A 22,212-nucleotide genomic window follows, 5' to 3' on the forward strand; every position below is an offset into this window, starting at 1 on the left:
ACCAAACTCTGATCCATCCATCTGTTCATCCAACCAAACTGATCCATCCATCTGTTCATCCAACCAAACTGATCCATCCATCTGTTCATCCAACCAAACTGATCCATCCATCTGTTCATCCAACCAAACTCTGATCCATCCATCTGTTCATCCAACCAAACTGATCCATCCATCTGTTCATCCAACCAAACTGATCCATCCATCTGTTCATCCAACCAAACTCTGATCCATCCATCTGTTCATCCAACCAAACTGATCCATCCATCTGTTCATCCAACCAAACTGATCCATCCATCTGTTCATCCAACCAAACTGATCCATCCATCTGTTCATCCAACCAAACTGATCCATCCATCTGTTCATCCAACCAAACTGATCCATCCATCTGTTCATCCAACCAAATCTGATCCATCCATCTGTTCATCCAACCAAACTGATCCATCCATCTGTTCATCCAACCAAACTCTGATCCATCCATCTGTTCATCCAACCAAACTGATCCATCCATCTGTTCATCCAACCAAACTGATCCATCCATCTGTTCATCCAACCAAACTGATCCATCCATCTGTTCATCCAACCAAACTGATCCATCCATCTGTTCATCCAACCAAACTCTGATCCATCCATCTGTTCATCCAACCAAACTGATCCATCCATCTGTTCATCCAACCAAACTCTGATCCATCCATCTGTTCATCCAACCAAACTGATCCATCCATCTGTTCATCCAACCAAACTGATCCATCCATCTGTTCATCCAACCAAACTGATCCATCCATCTGTTCATCCAACCAAACTGATCCATCCATCTGTTCATCCATCCAAACTGATCCATCCATCTGTTCATCCAACCAAACTCTGATCCATCCATCTGTTCATCCAACCAAACTGATCCATCCATCTGTTCATCCAACCAAACTGATCCATCCATCTGTTCATCCAACCAAACTGAACCAACCATCTGTTCATCCAAACTCCATCCATCTGTTCATCCAACCAAACTGATCCATCCATCTGTTCATCCAACCAAACTGATCCATCCATCTGTTCATCCAACCAAACTGATCCATCCATCTGTTCATCCAACCAAACTGATCCATCCATCTGTTCATCCAACCAAACTGATCCATCCATCTGTTCATCCATCCAAACTGATCCATCCATCTGTTCATCCAACCAAACTGATCCATCCATCTGTTCATCCAACCAAACTGATCCATCCATCTGTTCATCCATCCAAACTGATCCATCCATCTGTTCATCCAACCAAACTCTGATCCATCCATCTGTTCATCCAACCAAACTCTGATCCATCCATCTGTTCATCCAACCAAACTGATCCATCCATCTGTTCATCCAACCAAACTGATCCATCCATCTGTTCATCCAACCAAACTGATCCATCCATCTGTTCATCCAACCAAACTGATCCATCCATCTGTTCATCCAACCAAACTGATCCATCCATCTGTTCATCCAACCAAACTGATCCATCCATCTGTTCATCCAACCAAACTGATCCATCCATCTGTTCATCCAACCAAACTGATCCATCCATCTGTTCATCCATCCATCCTCAATAACAGTTTTCATTCAAATTAATTGTCATCCAACAACAGATCCTCCACTCGTGCCGGACCGGTCCGGGTTCTGCTGGTGACCCAGAGATCAGGAAAGGTTCAGGAGGAGCAGGATTCTGGACCCGACTGGTTGATGTAAAATGATCAGAACCAGGAAGTCTGTGTTCTGGTTGGCTGACTGGACCGGTTCTGGTTTTATCTCCTGATTCTCCTTCAGTTTTTTGGTTTTCCTTTTTTCCTCATCCAAACTTTTCCTCCTCCTCCTCCTGCTCCTCTTCCTCCCCCTGCTCCTCTTCCTCCTGCTCCTGTAGGTGAGCTGCATGATTGGGCGCCAGGTTGGAGGGAGGGATTCAGGAATCACATGGTTTACGTTTGCAGCTCTGTCAGACGCCATTTTGGAGGAAAGTTTGGGATTTGTGAGACCTGGAAGGCTGCAGGGAGAGGAGCAGGAGGAGTGGGAAGGAGCAAACAGGAGGACTCGTCCACTCGGGGAGTGGGACACGCTTACAGCTTTCAGGCTGCGGCTTCCAGGGCTCTGAAGTCTGCGGGCCGGTGCGGGATTAGGCGGTGGGACAGAGTTAGGAGTGCCTCCTCTGGGCTGGAAGTTTGTCCCGGGTTTTCTGGAAGGAGGTGCGGAGCTCCGGAGCGGCTCGGTCTCCTCCTCTGCAGCCGGAGCAGCAGCTGCAGCGGCGGGCAGCTCCTCCTGTCTGGCTCCCTGCCTGCCCTCAAACTGGGTGTGTTTAACGCGGACTTTGGCGCAGAGCAGATCCCGGATCCCAGCTGCTGGAAAACAGATTCCCACTTTACTTCCAGCCAGAGCCGAGCAGCGGCCAGCCTGAGCGCTGCTCCCCGGCCGGAGGAGCCTCTCAGGCGGGGAAGTGCAGCTCGGAGAGTCGGGTCCTCACCGGAGCTCCCCTCCCCCCCTGGATTCTAAGTTTTCTGCGTGGTTCTGTCCCGGTTCAGGACCGGTTCGGTTCTGGGGTGTTTCTTGGACGGGTCAGGAAGTTTGCTCGGTGTGGAACTTGGTGTCGTCGTGGAGGGATTTTTATTGGATTTTCTTGGATTTTCCGGGGGAAAACAACTGGAAACCTGTTCTGTGTCAGAAGTGTGTGTGTGGTTCTGAGCTCCGAACTGAACCGAACCGAGCCGAGTCAGAACATGCCCGTTAGAAAGAAAGGTAAGCCGCTTTCACTTCTTCAGACTAACAGACTGAAAGCTAACGGCTAAAAGGAGCTGAAGTTAGTGTCACAATCGCAGGTGGTATAAAGGGCTGTTCCGCAGGTTTTAAGAAGACTGAACCTCTGAGATCTACACTTCAAAAATATTAAATTAATCTCTAGTGCTTAAATATAGAAACAGCTTCAGCTTCTTTATTAAGCCTTTTTATTGATTCTTTTAATACATCTTAACGTGAACATTCTTCATATAAATAAACGTACGGAGTGCCCAAAAAAACACACACAAAAAAAAACACAAAATAAAACCATTAATTAAATGTGATATAAAACAATTAAATGCTTAATTTATTATTTTATCTGTAAAAATCGCCCATCAAAATTGTTGGGCGTTTTACAATGAGTTCCACGACTCGTCTAATTGTAAAGTAGAATTGTCATTATGGGAAAGCTCAGAAATATCTTCCATTTGCAATGACTGCCATGATTTTCTAACTTGTGGAGTTTATTTTTGTCCCTTCTGGCCCTCCATAGCTGTAGTTTCCCCCCCCAGTAAATATAAAAAGCACCTTCCTGCTCTCTTGGTGAGGTTTCTGCCCTCAGGCGTTGGTGGGAACTCATGTTTTTGGTTCCAGTCGAGTTGGCGAGTAGATGTGAAGCGGAAAGGTCAGAGAGGTTCTGTGATTTGGAATGCATCCTAGTTACGGGCCCCATCAGCTGATTAAAGAAGCTTTTGGGGGGTTTTCTGTGATTGAATCTCATCAATAACAATAATTAATCACTGCTGACCCTTAAAGTTAGTAAATTACAGTCGAATCTCTGAGATACTTTGATTTGGACTTTTTTATATTTTAACTACTTAAAGACAAAATTTGTTTAAAAATGTTTATTTTTGTTTATTGTAATCAAAGTTTTTCTTTCTGTTTCCACCAGTTAAACCTTTAGGTTAGACTGAAATTTTCTGCTCTAATAAAAACAAAAAGTTAAAAATTACATTTTCTGATTTTCTCAAAAATAGACAAAACTGTGTGAAAATAAAGTCAGGTTTACTTTAAACTGAAATCACTTTCAAACTCAGCTGATTCTAATCTGACTCCAGGCTCTTAAAGTACTCTTTATATTTTGTGATACAATAATGTTTTCTGCTTCCATAATCTCCATGACTCTCTATATATAATCTGTCACGCAACAAATAATTCTATACATTAATCCAGTCCATGTCCAGTTCTTAAGCTCCATCCAGCATAATCATAATTGTATAAAAACTTTTACAACCAGAATTAAAATAAATTTTCTGATAACTATACTGTGCTTTCTGAATCTCTCTGTAGTCTGGAATAATTTACTCCAGATAGGAGCAGTTTTAGCATTCTAGATTGCGAACCAGAGCCGATCGCCTTTAAAAACTGTGGACTAGCCCTTTACTGGTGTTCTCAGTCAGAGGCCAACTTCAGCGCGGTGTGCGCTAACCTGCTGAGGAGGAAAAACTCCAACTGCAGCTGAATAGAAACACATAAAACACCCAGAAATGCAGAGCTACACGAACCCGGGTGGAACCTGGGCTAAAGGTGCTAAACACGCCTCAGTTTGGTCCCGCTGAGGCCAACCGAACTGCGCCAGGTGAAGTTAAAACCCAGCTAGCCTCTTAGCTTCAGATGCTAACCAACTTCTAAATGGGGCACCTTGTGGGAACTAAAAATAAACTGGAATATCAATAAAATATTTACCGCGCCCTCAAAAAGGTCCTTTAACTTGAGGTATGTTTGCCGAAATATTTTTAAAATATTTTCTGTCAATATAAACTATAGTGGATCGTCGTGGTGTTAGTTTATTAATTTTTAAAAACCCGGAATGTTTCAGGAGCCGGTGACACTGCAGCTGGTGCTGATCCTCACATCTCCTCACTGCAGACAAATCAGCAGCTCAACTGTTTTCATCAGTTACTGAAGAGAAAGTTGATTAAAAATCAGAGAGCTAAGATAGTTTAGGCTCAAAATCTAAAGTGCTGCAAATATTCCAGCTAACAGTAATTATGGGATGTTAGAGCACAGGACGGGAGACCAGCCTTTATTACTGGAAATGTAAAATATTAATTATCACAAATCATTAAAAAATGATTTTGTTCTTAATGGAACAAAACTGAACTTCCATTAAGAAGCTTAATAGAAAATACTGGCTGTGATAAAGATGAAATAAAATGAACTGAATGTGTTTTTCTATAATAATGAAATGATTAGATTTTCTCGGATGATCTCTGTTTTTGGTCCGGTCTGAACTTCCAGATCCAGAACTTCTGGTTCCGCTCGGACCCTGAGGTTTTCCAAACCGGCTCTTTTGACGTTTCGGTCAGATTCCTGGGATTTGTTATATTTTTCTGAAGTAATGAATCTGGGTTGGATTGGGTCCTGAGCCCGGTCTGGTTCTGTTCCACCAGCTTCCAGAACCGGATCAGGTCGAACATTTTATCTGGATTTGAAAAACGCTCCAGTTTAGAGTCTGAAATAAAAACTAGTAAATGATAAACCAGTTTGGTTTTAGGTTAGAATCAGAACCCTGAACGGACGTTCCCATCTGGATGGATCATCGGTTCTGATCCGGAACGTTTCAGGGAATCATTTGATGGATTTCTGCAGCAGATTTATTCCCTGAATAAAATGCTGGATCTCGTGAAGGTTTAGTTTTCCCAACGATCCGAATTGTTCCTGTTTTAAGTGCAACTCGCCTTCCGGGTTTCAGTCGGAATCAGGATAAGATCCGTCAGTGGATCTATTGATCGGTGATCCATCAGTGGATCTATTGATCGGTGATCCATCAGTAGATCTATTGATCGGTGATCCATCAGTTTATTGATCTATTGATCGGTGATCCATCAGTTTATTGATCTATTGATCGGTGAGTAATCCTGCTGGACGATAAAGTTCAGCAGAAGTTATTGTGATTAGTGATAATGTTGTTGATCCATTTTCCAGTAATATAACAGTAATAACAATAATAATATCAGATCACATGATAAAGATCAATAAACTTTAGATTCTAATATTTAACTGGAAAACATTTTAAAGGTCCAAAAAATAAACAAAACAACAAATAAATAAATAATAATTTCAAAAAGGTTCAGTTTAAATCGGAACAGCAGAGTGGGAAGTTTCATCATCCAGTGCAACCATGGAAACGGAAATTATTGATTTTGTTTTAATTGATCATGTGATCTATTGATTTATTGCAACAGGCCCAATCATCTGCAGAAGCATTATGCTTTAAACTGGTACCGGTTCTGATCCGGTTCTGATCCATTCTGTCTGTTTGTGTCTCTGAGTTTCCTGTGTGCTGATGAGGAGCAGCACCAGGATGCAGCAGCTGCAGCACCAGGATGCAGCGGCTGCAGCACCAGGATGCAGCGGCTGCAGCACCAGGATGCAGCGGCTGCAGCACCAGGATGCAGCGGCTGCAGCACCAGGATGCAGCGGCTGCAGCACCAGGATGCAGCGGCTGCAGCACCAGGATGCAGCGGCTGCAGCACCAGGATGCAGCGTGAAGCACCAGATGTGATGAAGAGTTTAACTGTCCTTCCTCTCCTCTCCTCTCCTCCGCCCCGGTTCTGATCCGAACCCCCCTCCAGACGCCCAGCGGGCCCTGCTGCTCCTGGAGGAGTACCGGAACAAGCTGAACCAGACGGAGGACCGGCAGCTGCGTCTGTCCATCCAGAGAGTCATCGACATCTTCCAGAGCAACCTGTTCCAGGCGCTCATAGGTAAACCTGGTTCTGACCCGGTTCTGACCTGGTTCTGACCCGGTTCTGACCCGGTTCTGACCTGGTTCTGACCCGGTTCTGACCCGCTCTTACCCGATCGGACCCGGTTCTAACCCGATCGGACCCGGCTCGGACCCGGTTCTGACCTGGTTCTGACCTGGCTCTGACCCACTTTGACCTGGTTTTGACCCGGTTCTGACCCGGTTCTGACCTGGTTCTGACCCGGTTCTGACCTGGTTCTGACCCGGTTCTGACCCGGTTCTGACCCGGTTCTGACCTGGTTCTGACCCGGTTCTGACCCGCTCTTACCCGATCGGACCCGGTTCTAACCCGATCGGACCCGGCTCGGACCCGGTTCTGACCTGGTTCTGACCTGGTTCTGACCTGGTTTTGACCCGGTTCTGACCTGGTTCTGACCCGGCTCTGACCACTCTGACCCGGTTCTGACCTGCTCTTACCCGATCGGACCCGGCTCGGACCCGGTTCTGACCCGATCGGACCCGGCTCGGACCCGGTTCTGACCCGGTTCTGACCTGGTTCTGACCCGTTTCTGTCTCGGTTCTGACCCGGTTCTGACCCGGTTCTGACCTGGTTCTGACCCGGTTCTGACCCGCTCTTACCCGATCGGACCCGGTTCTAACCCGATCGGACCCGGCTCGGACCCGGTTCTGACCTGGTTCTGACCTGGTTCTGACCTGGTTTTGACCCGGTTCTGACCTGGTTCTGACCCGGCTCTGACCACTCTGACCCGGTTCTGACCCGCTCTTACCCGATCGGACCCGGCTCGGACCCGGTTCTGACCCGATCGGACCCGGCTCGGACCCGGTTCTGACCCGGTTCTGACCTGGTTCTGACCCGTTTCTGTCTCGGTTCTGACCCGGTTCTGACCCGGTCCGGCTCCCCATTGTTCTGACTAAAGATCCGATTCCACAGCAGCTGGTTCTGGATGAAGGTTCTCCTGGAGTTTTTTAATGGTCCCAGTCTGGACTCTGCTGGTTCTGGTAACTGGATGAATTAATTCGACATCAGGTTTGAACTGGACCTGAGGTTCTGTTGGGTCGGGAACAGAACCAGGGAATCTTTGGTGTGTGAAACTTTCTGTCCCTCTGGTTCTGGTTCAAACCGGGTTGTAAGTTGAAGGTCCGGTCCGGTGCCAGGTTCTGCCTTGGCCCGTCCGAGTCGGACCTTTTGTTCTGTTGTTGTTCTGATCGGGTCGGTTTTGTCAGTCAGAACACGAACCGGACCGGGCTCTGAGCTCCGTCCCGGTTCTGATCCGTCGGCTGGGTTGAAAGGCTGAACGAGGTCAGCTGACCAGAACCGAGGCAGCTGACCTCGGTTCTGGTCAGCTGCCGACCAGAACCGAGCAGCTGACAGAACCTCGTTCAGAACTCCGGACCCGTCCTGTGTGTTTTTAATGAACCCGGTTGGAGGGAACCTCTGAACCGGACCGGAACCACAGCGGGTTCCTGGAGTTTAATACATTTGTTCTGACTCTGGTTCTGTGGGTCGAGACGGTTCTGTGTCAGAACCAGGACGGGTCGGGCTCCAGAACCGGTTCTGTTTCTGCAGGAGAGAGAACCAGAACCTTTCAGGTTCTGCTGAGTTTGGAATGACCGTCACTGGTACCCTGATGGTTCCTGACCCGGAAGGTTCTGATCCAATCTACAGGGTTCTGCTGATTGGATCAGTCGGTTCTGGACCCAAGGTGCTCTGGAAACCTCAACAGAACCATTGGATCATTTTGGGCCGAGCCATGCAGCTCAGCTGCAGCAGAACCGGTCCGTTTGGACCTCTGCCCGCCGTCCGGCAGAACTGATGATGATGAAGATGAGAGGAAACCCGGTTTCCCTCCATGTGACCAAAACGTTTCCTCTGACCCGGTTCAGGACGTTACCGGGTCAAAAAGACATAAACTCTCTGAAGAACCGAGTCGGGTTCTGCTGAGGTTCTGCTGAGGTTCTGCTGAGGTTCTGTTGAGGTTCTGCTGAGGTTCTGCTGAGGTTCTGCTGAGGTTCTGCTGAGGTTCTGCTGAGGTTCTGTTGAGGTTCTGGTTGGAAGGTCAGAACGTTTCCAGGTTCTTCAATCACTGATTTTTTTCTTTTTTCTTTCTGTCTTACTTCTGGTGCTGATCCGTCTGTACTGGACCCAACCGGGTCGATCCGCGGCGGTTCTGTTCTTAATGAGCTCAGTTCTCTGAACTCATCAGGGTCCGTTTGTCAGAGAGGAACCAGAGGAACAAACTGGAGCTTCAATCCCGCTGAACTTTAATCAAATTAATTTACTAATGTGATTAATGGATGGGATAAGAACCCGATCCCGACCCGTCTGGACGGCGCCGCCGTCTTCCTCTCAGGTTTCCACGGTGACGGGTCGGGATCTCCCACACACGTACCGGGGTGGAACTCCTCCTGGATGATTGGACCTGCTCACCTGCTTTTAAGGCAGAACCTTCTGTTTGGACCTGGTTCTGTTCTGGTTCTGTTGGCCGTCACTCAGGAACTCCTCCAGGTAGAAACCGAGCCGTACCTGGTCCGGAACCAACACCAACAGAACCATCAGCATAAGGGCAGTCTGTAACCTGTGTGGTTCTGCTGGTCTCACACCAGAACCAACCAGAACCAACTGGACCGCTCAGCCCATCTCTGATTGGTTCCTTCAGGAACCTCCTGGTTCTGCTCCGACCCGTCTTCCAGACCTGTTTATTGAAAATGAATTTTCTGCCTCAGTGTTCAATCCCCCCTCTGCCTGCAGCGGGCCGGGCCGGGCCGAGCCGGGCCGGGCCGGTCCCGGTGTAATCCCTCTGTGGACATGATGATTACCTCCAGCAGTAATCCCCCCAGCAGCTCCGCTGGCCCGGTTCCTGGTAAACAGATGGCTCCAAACAGAACCGTGTTTCTCACCATTTCCACAGTTTGGCCCAGAACGGCTGCAGTTCTACCGGGTCGGAACCAGTCCAGTAGAACGGCAGACGCCCTGCGACCGGGTTGCTGTCAGGACCCAGAGCCTGATGTTTCATCAGGTCCAGGTTCCGACCCGTCGGCCGGTGTTCTGGTTCGGCCGGTTCTGACCCGTCGGCCGGTTCTGACCCGTCGGCCGGTTCTGACCCGTCGGCCGGTGTTCTGGTGCTGATCCGTTCAGTTGAACGTTGGTCCATCTGTTCTCTGGTTTCCCAGCAGTCAGTCGGTTTCACTTCCTGATCCGAGTCTCAGTTCCTCCCCGACCCGGTTCTGCTTCAGGTTCGGTTCCTCATTGTTCGGTGACCTGGACCTGAACAGTGACCCGGTTCTGCTTCAGGTCCGGTTCCTCTGAAGGAACCGGGTCTACCCTCCATGTTCATGTCATTCCAGCTGTAAATGTCGGGTCTCTGAAGGTGGCGCTGTGGAGAACTGCACGGTTCTGTCTCCCTGCTGCAGGAACCCGGGTCGGGCAGAACCTCCTGGGTTCGTCTCCGCTGACTGAAGCTCCTGAAAGATGAAACCGCTCAGGAGTTTCACACAATTCCGTCCGGAACCAGAACCCTGGTGGTCACGAGGAGCTGTTCAGAACCTAAAGGTCAAAGTTCAGACGTTCTGCAGAACTTCCCTGGAGGCGCTTTGCTGACTCCAGCTGGTCCGGTTCCGGTGGGTCGGATTTGGAGGATGTGAGTAACTCTGATCCTCAGGCAGTAAAACGGAGCCGGTGCCGGTTCTATTGATAGAACAGAACCGCTCTGGCCGTTAAAACCCTCAGGAACGCAGCAGCTGGTGATAAATTCTGGCTTCGTCACGCCGCTCCGGCCCGGAATAGATCCGCTCCGTGGTTTCCGGGCTGAAAACGCCGTGGTTCTGGTCTGAGGGCGGCTTTAAGGCCCGGTGGTTCCGTGAGGAGCTGCTGAAGTGGTGATCCCAGAAACATCTGCAGCGGTCCGGGCTTCCCTCAGCGGCGCCGCTGGTTACTCTGGACGCTTGCTCCAAAAATACCCAACCGGGTCGAACCGGGCCTCCTCCAGCCGCTGCAGGCCCGGCTCCGTTCTCTTCATCATGCATGGTAGTGATGAAGAAGAATCAGGGTTCCAGGATTCTCCAGAAACCTTGGTTCTGTTGGGAGGTTCAGTAGGAAGGTTCTGGTCCAGCGGGTCAGAACCGATCCGTGTGAAGGTGATGGAAGCAGAAAGTGTTTGAAGATCATCATCATCTTCATCTTCATCATATTTCTAATTAGCAGATGGATGTGACAGCAGGTGGGCCAGGAGCTCGTTAGTTAGCGCTCGTTAGTTAGCGCTCGTTAGTTAGCGCTCGTTAGCGTTGCGGGGTGGGCGGGGCTAAAGCCTCAGATATGGAGTCAGTTTCAGGTCGTCCTTCCTGTTCCTCCTGTACTTTGCTCTCCCAGTTCTTGTCTCCCTCATTGTTTCTGTCTTTATATTCATATTAGTAGAAGAAATGAGATGAACAAAGTTTCCGGGGAAAAGTTGAGACATGAATGTTCACTTTGATGGTTAAACATAGAATAAAAGTATTTTATTATTTTAATGAGGGAAAATCTGACTGAGTTTTTCCCTCTGTTTATATTTTGACTGCATTGTTCTGTGGTCAGTTTTAATATGTATTTATAATATGTTAAACATTGATAAACTAAGAAATTGCATAATTTATTAGTTTAATTATTTATTTCTGATCAACACAAACAAACATGAAGCTGCTCCAGATTCTCATTTTATTATTATTATTATTATTATTATTGTTGTTGTTTATTATACTTTTAGAACTTCGGCTGTTTCCTGTTAAAAACATTTATTTCTTCAGTTCAGAGACGTTTCTCTGGTTTCTCTGGTTCCTCTCTGGTTCTTCTGGTTCCTCTCTGGTTCCTCTGGTTCCTCTGGTTCCTCTCTGGTTCCTCTCTGGTTTCTCTGGTTCTTCTCTGGTTCCTCTGGTTCCTCTGGTTCCTCTCTGGTTCCTCTCTGGTTCCTCTGGTTTCTCTGGTTCCTCTCTGGTTCCTCTGGTTCCTCTGGTTCCTCTCTGGTTCCTCTCTGGTTCCTCTGGTTCCTCTGGTTCCTCTCTGGTTTCTCTGGTTCCTCTCTGGTTTCTCTGGTTCCTCTGGTTTCTGTCGGTTCATGATTAAATGTTGGACCTTTGCTGTTAATATCATTAAAACAATCTGGGTTCAGCAGAACCTCTGACCCGGTTCCGGTCCCGGTTCTGATGGACTCTCCTCTCTGTCCTCACAGATATCCAGGAATTTTACGAAGTGACCTTACTGGACAGCCAGAGGTGGGCGGAGTCTTCCCGGGGGGCGGAGCCTGGCGTGCCCCTCCACCTGTGGGACCTGTCCAGCCTGCAGAGCCCGACCGGAACCTCTGAGACGCTGCCCAGCCTTAGCACCAGCATCGAGGTAGGAACCGGGCCAGAACCGGCGCCGCCGCTCGTCTTCTGCTGTGAGCCGAACGGACCCGTCCTGCCGCCGCAAAAATAGCTGCAGTAAAAATAGATCAGAGGAGTTTAAATAGAACTGGACCGGCACCGGCGCCGACCGGCCGCTCCATGGGGAGCTGGGTCCACGTTTGATGCTCCTGGTTCTGTTTAAAGTGACAGGAACAGAACCGCCGGGTCCGGCCCGGTTCCCCTCCATCTGCTGGTTCTGAGGCTCCGAACCGGGTCACTTCCTGTTGATCCGAGCAGGTCGGACCTGCTGTGGTTCTGGTTCTGGTTCTGGGGAACAGGATGAGTGGCAGCAGCTCCTGTCCGACTGGAACCCGACCATCAGAACCAGTGACGCGTCACTGTGATGGAAGCGGACGGCCGGGTTCTTCCAGTCACATAATCCCATGTTTACATGATTTTCTGGGATTATGGGTAATCTGGCAGAGGACGCCATGCGGCCGGGTCTCTGTGGTTCTGTTGGGTCGGAAGTTTGAGGAGCGCTGCAGAACCGACAGCTGCTGTCTGTCAGGAAGAGGAGGCTTCAGAACCGGTCCGGTAAAATGCTCTGGTCCTGCCTGTACAAGAGGCCTGGGAGTACTGGGAGTACTGGGAATACAGGGAGTACTGGGAATACAGGGAGTACTGGGAATACAGGGAGTACTGGGATTACTGGGATTACTGGGAGTTATCTAAAGGCAGGTGAGATTTTTGACTGAAGGTTTTTCTTCTCACTGAGAAGCTGAATCATCACAGCTGGAGGTTCTGATTCATCTGGTTCCGATCCGAATCTCAGTTTTTAGGTGGTCTGATGAACAGTTCTTTAGGTTTCTGGAAGTAATTCAGAGATTCACTTCTCCAGTTCTGTTCAGTTCTGTTCAGTTCTTCTACATTCAGATCAGTCAGTTTTCTGAATCTGAACAGATTCCCAACCCACAGCAGAATCGTTCATTTGAACACATTCCCATTTCTGAAATATTTATGAAACTGAACAGATTCTCAACTGTGAACAGATTCTTTACTCTGAACTGATTCATTTTTGTTGAGTCATAAATCTGAACAGATTTTGTATTTTGAACAAATCCTTAACCAAACAAATTAATTTTGAACGCATTCATTACGAACAGATTCTTTATTTTGAACAAGTTTTTTTTATTATCTTGAACAGATTCCTAACTCTGAACAGATTCTATATTTTAATCAGATTCCTGACTGGAGAATACTTTATTCTGAACAGATTATTTTGAACCGCCGGGTCGGTGGGAACCTGTGGGACCAGAACCTGTGAACCCGTATCAGTGTGACCCGGCTGTAAACGGTTTAGAACAGAAACAGCTCAGAGGTGAAAGTAGGAGGAGATGTAAGTCTGGACCTGATGGCGGTTCTGCTGCGGATTCTGCCTCCTCCGATCCGTTTCTGGATGGTTCTGGAAGCTAACTGCCTCTGAGCAGAACCGGTCTGGGTGTGTAGAGTGAATATGGGGATGATGGTTGAGTTGAAGGACAAAGGTCCAGACTGGAGGTTCTGACCCACTCTGCTCTTGTTGTCATTGAATGCTGTCTCTCTCTCTGTCTCCTGTTTCCTCTGACTGTAAACGACCTCTGACCTCCGTAGGAGTCCCCTCTCCTTAACGAAATCCTGCACACCTTGGCGCAGGCCAAGCTGTCCCCCCGCCATGACGGCCAGGTAAGAACCGGACTCTGCTGTTGGTGAGAGGGGCTGTTGGTGTCGTCCACCTCCGCCGCATGTCCCATCCAGTCCTCATGTGCTTTGGACCATCAGACGGGGGGAGGAGGGGTTCTGGGCTCTCAGTGCGTCGCTGTAGTTTGATGACAGCAGCGTCTGGACCGGCGTGAAACCAGGTCCGAGCGGATCAGAACCTCCTCTGGTTTCACAGAAAGTTCTGGATGTCGTGGCATCAAACCGTCGGCGACTCGTTGAGGCGGTCTGTGAGGCGTTCAGGGTTCATTGTGCTTCATTCATTCTGGTTCATGTTGTTGGGTCTGAACGGTACAGCTCCGGTCGGGCTCCTGGTTCTGATGAGGACAAAACCAGCAGAGAGGAAAAGCAAATATTACTAATGATTAAGGATGTGAAACATGTTCAGTTTGTTTGAAAACTTTCCCCAAATAAACTAAAGACGGGTTTATTGAAGCAGTTCCTCCATCATGTCTGGGACAGACGTCCTCTGACTCAAAGTCCGTTCAGTTCAGAGACGCCGACTTCCTGCCCACCTCTGCAATGTGGAGTCTTCAACATGAGATCATGAAGAGGCTTCAGGTCAGAAGGAATAAGAATGAAAGCCATAAAGATGGACGTCATGAAGATGAAGGTTGTGAGGACTCGAGTCGAAACGACGGATGTTATAAAGACAAAGGAGCAAGCTTAAAAACCATAAAAACAAAACCAAAAGTCTTTCAGAGACATAAACGTCACGATGAGGAAGACTTTGAGGACAAAGGATCCTCACAGCTGATTGGCTGACATCCTTAAAGGGGCGGTGCCTCAGTGGTCACCAGCTCGTCCCAAACCTCATGGAGGGAACTTCTGCAGAAAACCCGGCTGTTTCAGATCATCAGGATGATCCTGGTGGCCGACCTCTGGTCAGACTGGAGCTGTACTGGTGGCCGTCCTCTGGTCAGACTGGAGCTGTACTGGTGGCCGTCCTCTGGTCAGACTGGAGCTGTACTGGTGGCCGTCCTCTGGTCAGACTGGAGCTGTACTGGTGGCTGTCCTCTGGTCAGACTGGAGCTGTACTGGTGGCCGTCCTCTGGTCAGACTGGAGCTGTACTGGTGGCCGTCTTCTGGTCAGACTGGAGCTGTACTGGTGGACCCTGGAGTCATGGTGGGGGTCTGGTTTGTGTGTTTTCAGCTCTGGCTGCAGAAACATCGGCCATTTTCTCATCTGCTTAATGTTTTAAGGTATTTAAGCTGAGCGGTTCTGGTGGGCCCGTTTGAAGGTTCTGATCTGAACGGGAAGCTCTCTGCAACATGTTGATGGTGTAAAACTGCTTTTATCTTCCTCCATATATAAAAATGAGTGATTTCTAGAGTCCGGTCTGGTTTGGAGTGGCGGCTCTGCTGGACTCGTTTCTCTGGATCAGAATGGTTCTGATGGAGTTGGACTTTTGTTTTCATTGCGATGCATTTCAAATGAAGTCCATTTCCTGACATTGTTTCTGTTTCAATATGAACTTATAGAACCAATTATACCAAAACGATCAGACTTCTGCTCTTAAGCTGCAGGAGTTTGATTGGCCAGGTGAAGGGGGCGGGGCTTAGTGTCTGCAGTGCTGATGCGTGACGCTGTGGGAAATTAAATGGCTCGAATTGTGCCAATTCTGACTTTATAGCATCAATTATATCAAAATATTGATTATTTTTGATAACTTCAGTAGTCATGTGACCCTCAGTGGCTTTGCTGCTCCTGAACTGCATTTTCTTTGGGATATTTTACATGTTCTCTAAGGAAAAATCTGTGAATAAGCAAATTTTTTCTGAATAATTCTGAGTCACGTTCCAGAGGAAGTTGAGTTTATTAAGTATTGTGGGTGCTGTTTGATGTGCAGCCGTGTTGGGCGATGCGATGAGAGCCGACTGCCAGGCTGCTGCTCCTCAGCAGGAGTTTCACTGCAGCAGAGAATAAAACATGAGCTTAACTCTGCAGACCGATGATGTGTGAGCAGGAACAGAACCGAGACGCCACGGTGCTCTGAACAATCTCCACTTACACAGAGAAAGAAAAGAAAAGGCCAATAAGACCAGCAGCAACGTAACGATGGAGGGAGGAGGCAGGTTTACGTTTCTAATTACGTCACTATTTTCAGTTTGTTTTACTGATAAAACCGACCTGAGCTGGACATGAAGCTCTGCTGTTGCACCTTAAAACCCAGGAGAGTGGTTTTCTGTTCTTCTCTACAGGCGAACGCCCCCTAGTGGAGGATAGAGACACTACCAGTCGATAGCAGAACAGACTTATTGATGATGTACAGATCACAATTTTCTTGAAGAAAGTGACACACAAACAATAATCCTTTAAAAATAACTCGATTTTAGTGCCATATTTATATTAGGCTCATAGCAACTGATATGAATTCATATTCTTTAAAAAACATTTCTTCTGTCAACTCTTGTATGAAATTAACTTGTAACAGTTTAATATAATAATAGTCTTCCAACTGGGCCTGTGGCAATAAGCAATGAATTAATTTATCGCATGATAAATTAAAACAACACAATATTTTCCATTTGTATAATTTATATTTTTCTCTTTCTACCAAAAACTGGAAGATCAAACTCTTCAGTTTGGTGCTTAAGACTCAACTAACCATTTCCTTTAAATATAATTTGTTTATAAAGTTTGCATAATTCATTTTATTTGTTTCTGTTTTGTTTTATTTAGGCTGTTTAAAATGTCTCCAGTTCCAGTGTGAAATGTTCATTAGAATATAAAGTTTATTGATCTTTGAGAGCGTTTTCTTAAATTATTAACCCTTTATTACGTCATATTGCTGGGAAATGGTCTCAAAACAACTGGAATAATTTATAACATTAGTTATTGTGACAGGCCCACTTCAAAGATATTACATCAATATTTGATCCCACCAGGTGGAAACGGAACCGGTCGGGTCCGGTTTGAGTTCTCAGAACCAAAGAGGAACATGGTTCGGTTCTCTTATGGCTGCCAATAATTCATCTATTGATCTGATTCAGATCATAGAAAATGATCTCTAGTAGAACCAGACTGACGATAAATTCCTACCAATAAACAGGAGAAACAAAGGACAGGTACATCTGAGACTGCTGACATCACTTCCTGTGGACTGTTGCATAACCAGCCATGTAGCACGCCTGATGATGATGATGATGATGATGCACACACACGGCGACGCAGCCGCATGACGGATTCATGGAAGTGTGAATGATTGGTACTTGTGTGGCGCGCCCACTCAGCCTGGTCTGCCGCTGAAGCTCTTCCTCCTCCTCCTCTTCCTCCTCCTCATGAGCCATTTGGCGTTGAGTCATCATACATGTTGGTTCCAGGCAGTTGGAGTGTTTAATGATGAAGAGCAAAGGCTGGAGCAGCGCGACATCAGAGCCGGGTCAGAACCGACCCAGGGAGATCCGGGTCCTCCCCAGAGTGGGCCGGACTCCAGAACCGAAATTCAAGTTTTCTAAAGAGGTTTAACTGCTTTTTGGAGAGAAATTACCAATAATTTGATAATTCAGTTCTACATTTTAATTAAAGAATGTCACCTGTTTGTGGTGTCTTATTATTATTTATTATTATTATTTAATTGTCGTTTGAGTCGTCTTCAGTAAGCTTCATACTTTTTAGCATATTATCAGTTAAAATTTCCAGCTTCAGCTATTTAATTAACTACCTGCTTTAAAATCAATTTTAACTATGTAATCTTCAGTTATAAAAATGCTGAACATATCAGACATGACTGAAGAAATTTAACTTTGTAATTTAAGGCCTTGAAATTAGGTCTCTGTCTCTTTAAAAGTTTAAAGGTTCCTGCTCTTTTTAAAGCTCCGCCTCCCAACATGGCTCCTCTATTAACCCTTTAACATTTTTACCAGCGTTGCTCTGAGCAGCAGCTCCTTTAATGAGCTCAGGACGTTAACCAGCTGTTGCTAATTGCTGCTGGCTAGTCTGGAGGAGCTGAGTGGGGAAGGTGCATGGGGACGGCTGCTGTGTGAAGGGGGGGCTAGGTCCACCCAGGTGTTTAACTCAGTTGAGTGGTTGCCATGGAGATTAAATAATTTTTCAAATGTGAAAAAAAATCAAGGTAACATTCCAGGTGTGTTCTTGAGGGAAGAACATTAAAACGTGATGGAAAGCTCAAAGATGACTTTACATAATGCTGGCCCTTTAAAAACGATGGGTAAGTGATGGAAATTTCGAGCTGTGCGGCAGCACTTGAACGCGTCCTGGCTCTTGAGCAAGGGAAAAGTCAGAGGGGTTCTGCTCCCGCTGCGCTCCGGTCCGGTATGAAGGCGGGCCGGGGAGGGAGGAGCTGGCCGTCCGGGTAGACCGCAGCAGCCGGTCGGGCCGTGTGGATGAGCGGAGTCTGTGGAGGGAACCGCGGGATGAGATGCTGATGCTGCCGGGGTGTCCTCCTCCCGCTGCCCCGGAACGATGGACTGCATTTGTATCCTCACAACCAAGGTAAAAACCGGAGGAAACGCCGCCGCACACGCGCTGCTTCCGGGAGGTTTAACTCAGCAGGAGTCCGTGGTTAATTCGGCGGGTTTGTAAGCCGTCAAAACGTTTTCTTTCGGTACAAAATGTACTTTTTTATCGGTCCGCCCCAGCGTTTCAGCTGCTTGTCTCCCACCGCGGCTAATTAAGAGTTCGGCATCAAATAATAAAAAAACGACTATTAACTAGAATACTTAATTTTTTTCAAACCAAACTACCGCCGAATTAAAAGTACGGTTCTGAAAATATCAAATATGGATTTCAAAAGTTTTTATTTCTTCGGAAATAGGGAACCATTTTCATTTATGAATTTTTCTGAATGGATTTTGACTTTAAACGCCAAAGTTTTAAAGATGAATGAAAACTAATTATGAGTTAAAGACAAAATATTAATGTTTTGAGTTTTATTACATTATTTCTCGTTTTAGATTTTATTTTATTTATTTATTTAAAAAATTTTTTTTTGATGTGATGAAGATCATTTAATTCTAGACAATCTGGATTTAGCTCAAATATATGATCCAGAAGTAACTCAGGTTCTAAGCTGGTTCTGGTTCAGGTGTGACCAGAATTGGGCCCTCCATGGTTTCAGTGGTTAATGGTTCTGGTCCCAGGTGGCTTTCTGGAACCGTCTCAGTCAGTTAGCAGCATCTCTGGGTTCTCAGGACGGTTCTGGTGAACAGAACTTTAAAGGTTCTGTCAGTTTAACATCAGATTGCCTCTCTGGGTTTCCTCCATGTTTTTGAACCTCTGGTTCTGCTCGGTTCTGTTTGGGTTTGAAGCTAGCTGCTCTCGGCTGGATCCGATCCAGTGGGGATTCATCTGGAACCCCAGATTAGATGTTGGATGGTTGGTTCTGTCCAGCAGAACCAGAATCTTTCTCAGTAGATCTGAGGAAGGTTCTGAACTGCAGCGTTTAGACTTTGACTAGGCTGTGCTGTTTGGATCATGGTTCTCCTGATGACCCGGTTCTGACCCAGTCTGTCAGACAGATGGACTCACATGGCTTCAGTTTCGGGTCCAGCAGACGGAGAGGAGGAAATGCTGCGACCTTTGACCTGCAGGAGGCGCCACTTGGTCGACCTCTGCATCTTAAACCTCGACTGCAGCAGCAGCTTGAATTATTGATCCGCTTTTACTGGAAGTATGGAGGGATGATGGAGGGATGATAGAGGAAGGATGGAGGGATGAGAGAGGAAGGATGGAGGGAAGATGGAGGGATGAGAGAGGAAGGATGGAGGGATGATGGAGGGAAGATGGATGGAGGGATGAGAGAGGAAGGATGGAGGGATGATGGAGGGAAGATGGATGGAGGGATGATAGAGGAAGGATGAAGGAATGATGGAGGGATGAGAGAGGAAGGATGGAGGGAAGGATGGAGGGATGAGAGAGGAAGGATGGAGGGATGAGAGAGGAAGGATGAAGGAATGATGGAGGGATGATAGAGGAAGGATGAAGGAATGATGGAGGGATGAGAGAGGAAGGATGAAGGAATGATGGAGGGATGAGAGAGGAAGGATGGAGGGATGATAGAGGGATGAATCTCTCATAGCTGCACTGTTAAAAGTTTCTCTGTATTGAGCAGTTTTAGCTCCAGATGTTGATCCGATCTTTCCTGGTTCTGCTTCACGGTGTCGGGTCAGAACGGATCGCGATGTAAAGCTGAGAGTTTCAGGTGATCATGATGCTGCCACCACCGTGTTTCACTGCCGTTCTGCACGCTGCTGTTCTGAGCTTGTGAAGGTCCAAATCGAGTTCTTTGGGGTTCTGTTGGATTTTATCCAGGATGTTTCATCTGGCAGAAGAACCTTCAGCAGCTTGTCAGGACTCTGTCTGCTCAGCTTGACTCCTCCGTGCTGGGATGGTTGCTGTCCAGCAGGGGGCGCCACCTCCACAGAGCTTTACCTCAGGTTCCAGATCCTCTTCTCACCCAGCAGCTTCTAGAACCTCTAGTTCTGGTTTCCAGGGTTTCCCGTCATGTGGATTGTGGCTGGCTGAGCTTGTGTGTGTGCGTGTGTGTGTGTGTGTGCGTGTGTGCGTGCGTGTGCGTGTGTGTGTGCGTGTGCGTGTGTGTGTGTGTGTGTGTGTGCAGCCTGACTCAGGCTTTGATAATGAGGTACTCAGACAGCGGCGCTTAGATGGCGGCTGATTGGTGGAAACAGCAGGAAGTGGAACCTTCATCCGGGTTGTTCAGGCAGCCGTGGTTCCGGTCCAGATCCTGAACCTGCCTGCGACCCGATCAGGTGGTCCGGACCAACGGTTCTCCAGGATTCCTGGAGCTCTGGACCTTCTGCTTCCTGCCTGCAGTTCAGTAATCCTCCACCAGGAGGATACGACTGTTGGCCTAGTTAAATCCAGATGTATTCAAAATGAAGATGAGGAACTGTTGTCATGGCGATATTCAACAATAATATGGTTTCCTATTGTGATTATTTTACAGCTTGGTGGGTTTAGATTATTATGGGATGATGGCTAGAATCTTTCACTCTGTTGATTTGATTCAGATTATTAATAATTTCAGTTTTAATCTGTAAGTGAAGGAACCTGGAGTCTGCATCCAACATGCTGCATCCAACACGCTGCATCCAACATGCTGCATCCAACATGCTGCATCCAACATGCTGCATCCAACATGTCTGCATCCAACATGCTGCATCCAACATGCTGCATCCAACACGCTGCATCCAACATGCTGCATCCAACATGTCTGCATCCAACATGCTGCATCCAACACGTCTGCATCCAACATGTCTGCATCCAACATGCTGCATCCAACATGCTGCATCCAACATGCTGCATCCAACACGCTGCATCCAACATGCTGCATCCAACATGTCTGCATCCAACACATCATCAGCCTGTGTTCGCTCACGTCGTTCTTCAGCTCCGTTTCTGTCTGGCTCTGTTGGTTCGCGCTGCTCCAGTTTGCGTTTTGCCCTCAGTGACCCTCATGTTCATCTGGGTCTTCACAGGAATTTTGTCCAGATGTTTTCCTTCAAGGAAGACATCTGGACGGGCCGGTTGAACTCTGCGTCACTTTAACAGCTTCCTGTTGATCGTGGAGCTTTCAGCGTACGTCACAAAATGGAGGCCAGCAGATTAGTTTTATTTGGTAAAATGGATTTTGGAAAATTTTTTGTGAATTGATTTTTTAACATTAACATCCTGAAACTTTTCATGGAACCAGAACCGTTTTCCGGACCAGGTAACGTTCCTGGTTCTGTTGAATGAATCTGACCCAGAAGCGGTTCTGGTTCAGGAAACAACAATCTCTGTTCTGGATTAAATCTATAATTCATCAGTAGCATCTGAGTCCTTCCTCTTCCTCATCTTCATCTCCAGCTGCATCATGTCTTCATCATCGGTTCCGTCCAGCAGGTGGTTCTTCTCCAGCCTGATTTAAATCAAACATTAAAATATGTGACTGATTCAACACGGAGCCTGTCTTCCCGTTCTCACATTTTGTCCCGTCTCCTGCCCCCCCGCTCCGACCCTCCCCCTCTCTGGATGACTAACGCTCTGCGGAGGACAGCGACAGACGGTGGGCGGACGTGCAGAGAAACGGCCCGGTCCAACAATCCCAACGATTCTCTCCCAGGCTGCTGCTGTCAGCCTGAGGAGGAATCTCTGCTTCCTGCCGTCTCCAGACTGGATCCGGGGTCCGGTCCGCTCCAGACCCGGTCCGCTCCAGACCCGGTCCGTCTGGGATCAGGTCCACTCCAGACCCGGTCCGTCTGGTTTCCGGTCCGCTCCAGACCCGGTCCGTCTGGGATCAGGTCCACTCCTCCCTTCTCTCTACCTGTGTAGTAAACGATGGAGCCGCCCTGGGTGTGCAGGAGCAGTAACACCTCCGGTCAGATGGTGGCGCCACACAGCAGACCAGATAGAGCAACATGAGCAGAAGAAGAGAAACTATGAGGTTTGGTGTGAAGTGGAACAGCAAAGAAACAGAAACCACTTTTATTTCCTGCTGAAATAAAATCTTCTCCTCTGAGTAGAAAGTGGATGAAGCAGCTCTTTATCGCCCCCTAGGGGCTGTAGTGCTACTGGGAAGTTCATTTATGGACCCCTTTGTGTCTGTTTGGAGCCCATTTTGTACTCC

General features: G+C 47.6%; 1 protein-coding gene across 17 annotated transcripts in view; it reads left to right on the plus strand.

Annotated features, from left to right (window-relative positions):
* Nucleotides 1-2,000: 2,000 nt before the first annotated feature.
* Nucleotides 2,001-22,212, plus strand: part of LOC122841666 (discs large homolog 1-like protein) — a 53,556-nt gene continuing 33,344 nt past the window's right edge. For 3 of the 17 annotated variants that reach the window (XR_006372421.1, XR_006372423.1, XR_006372422.1), the window contains exons 1-4: nucleotides 2,001-2,760; nucleotides 6,378-6,509; nucleotides 11,713-11,876; nucleotides 13,517-13,588. Coding sequence is in view for 14 of the 17 variants with exons in the window: in XM_044135162.1 (XP_043991097.1) it covers nucleotides 2,742-2,760; nucleotides 6,378-6,509; nucleotides 11,713-11,876; nucleotides 13,517-13,588 (387 nt within the window). In the remaining 3 variants the exon portion in view is untranslated. Of the gene's footprint in view, nucleotides 2,761-6,377; nucleotides 6,510-11,712; nucleotides 11,877-13,516; nucleotides 13,589-17,866; nucleotides 18,078-22,212 lie in introns of those variants that run through there. The other 14 variants (XM_044135165.1, XM_044135169.1, XM_044135167.1 and 11 more) reach the window with 7 other exon arrangements.

This window comes from Gambusia affinis, linkage group LG12 (assembly GCF_019740435.1).
Source record: "Gambusia affinis linkage group LG12, SWU_Gaff_1.0, whole genome shotgun sequence".
Taxonomy (NCBI): domain Eukaryota; kingdom Metazoa; phylum Chordata; class Actinopteri; order Cyprinodontiformes; family Poeciliidae; genus Gambusia; species Gambusia affinis.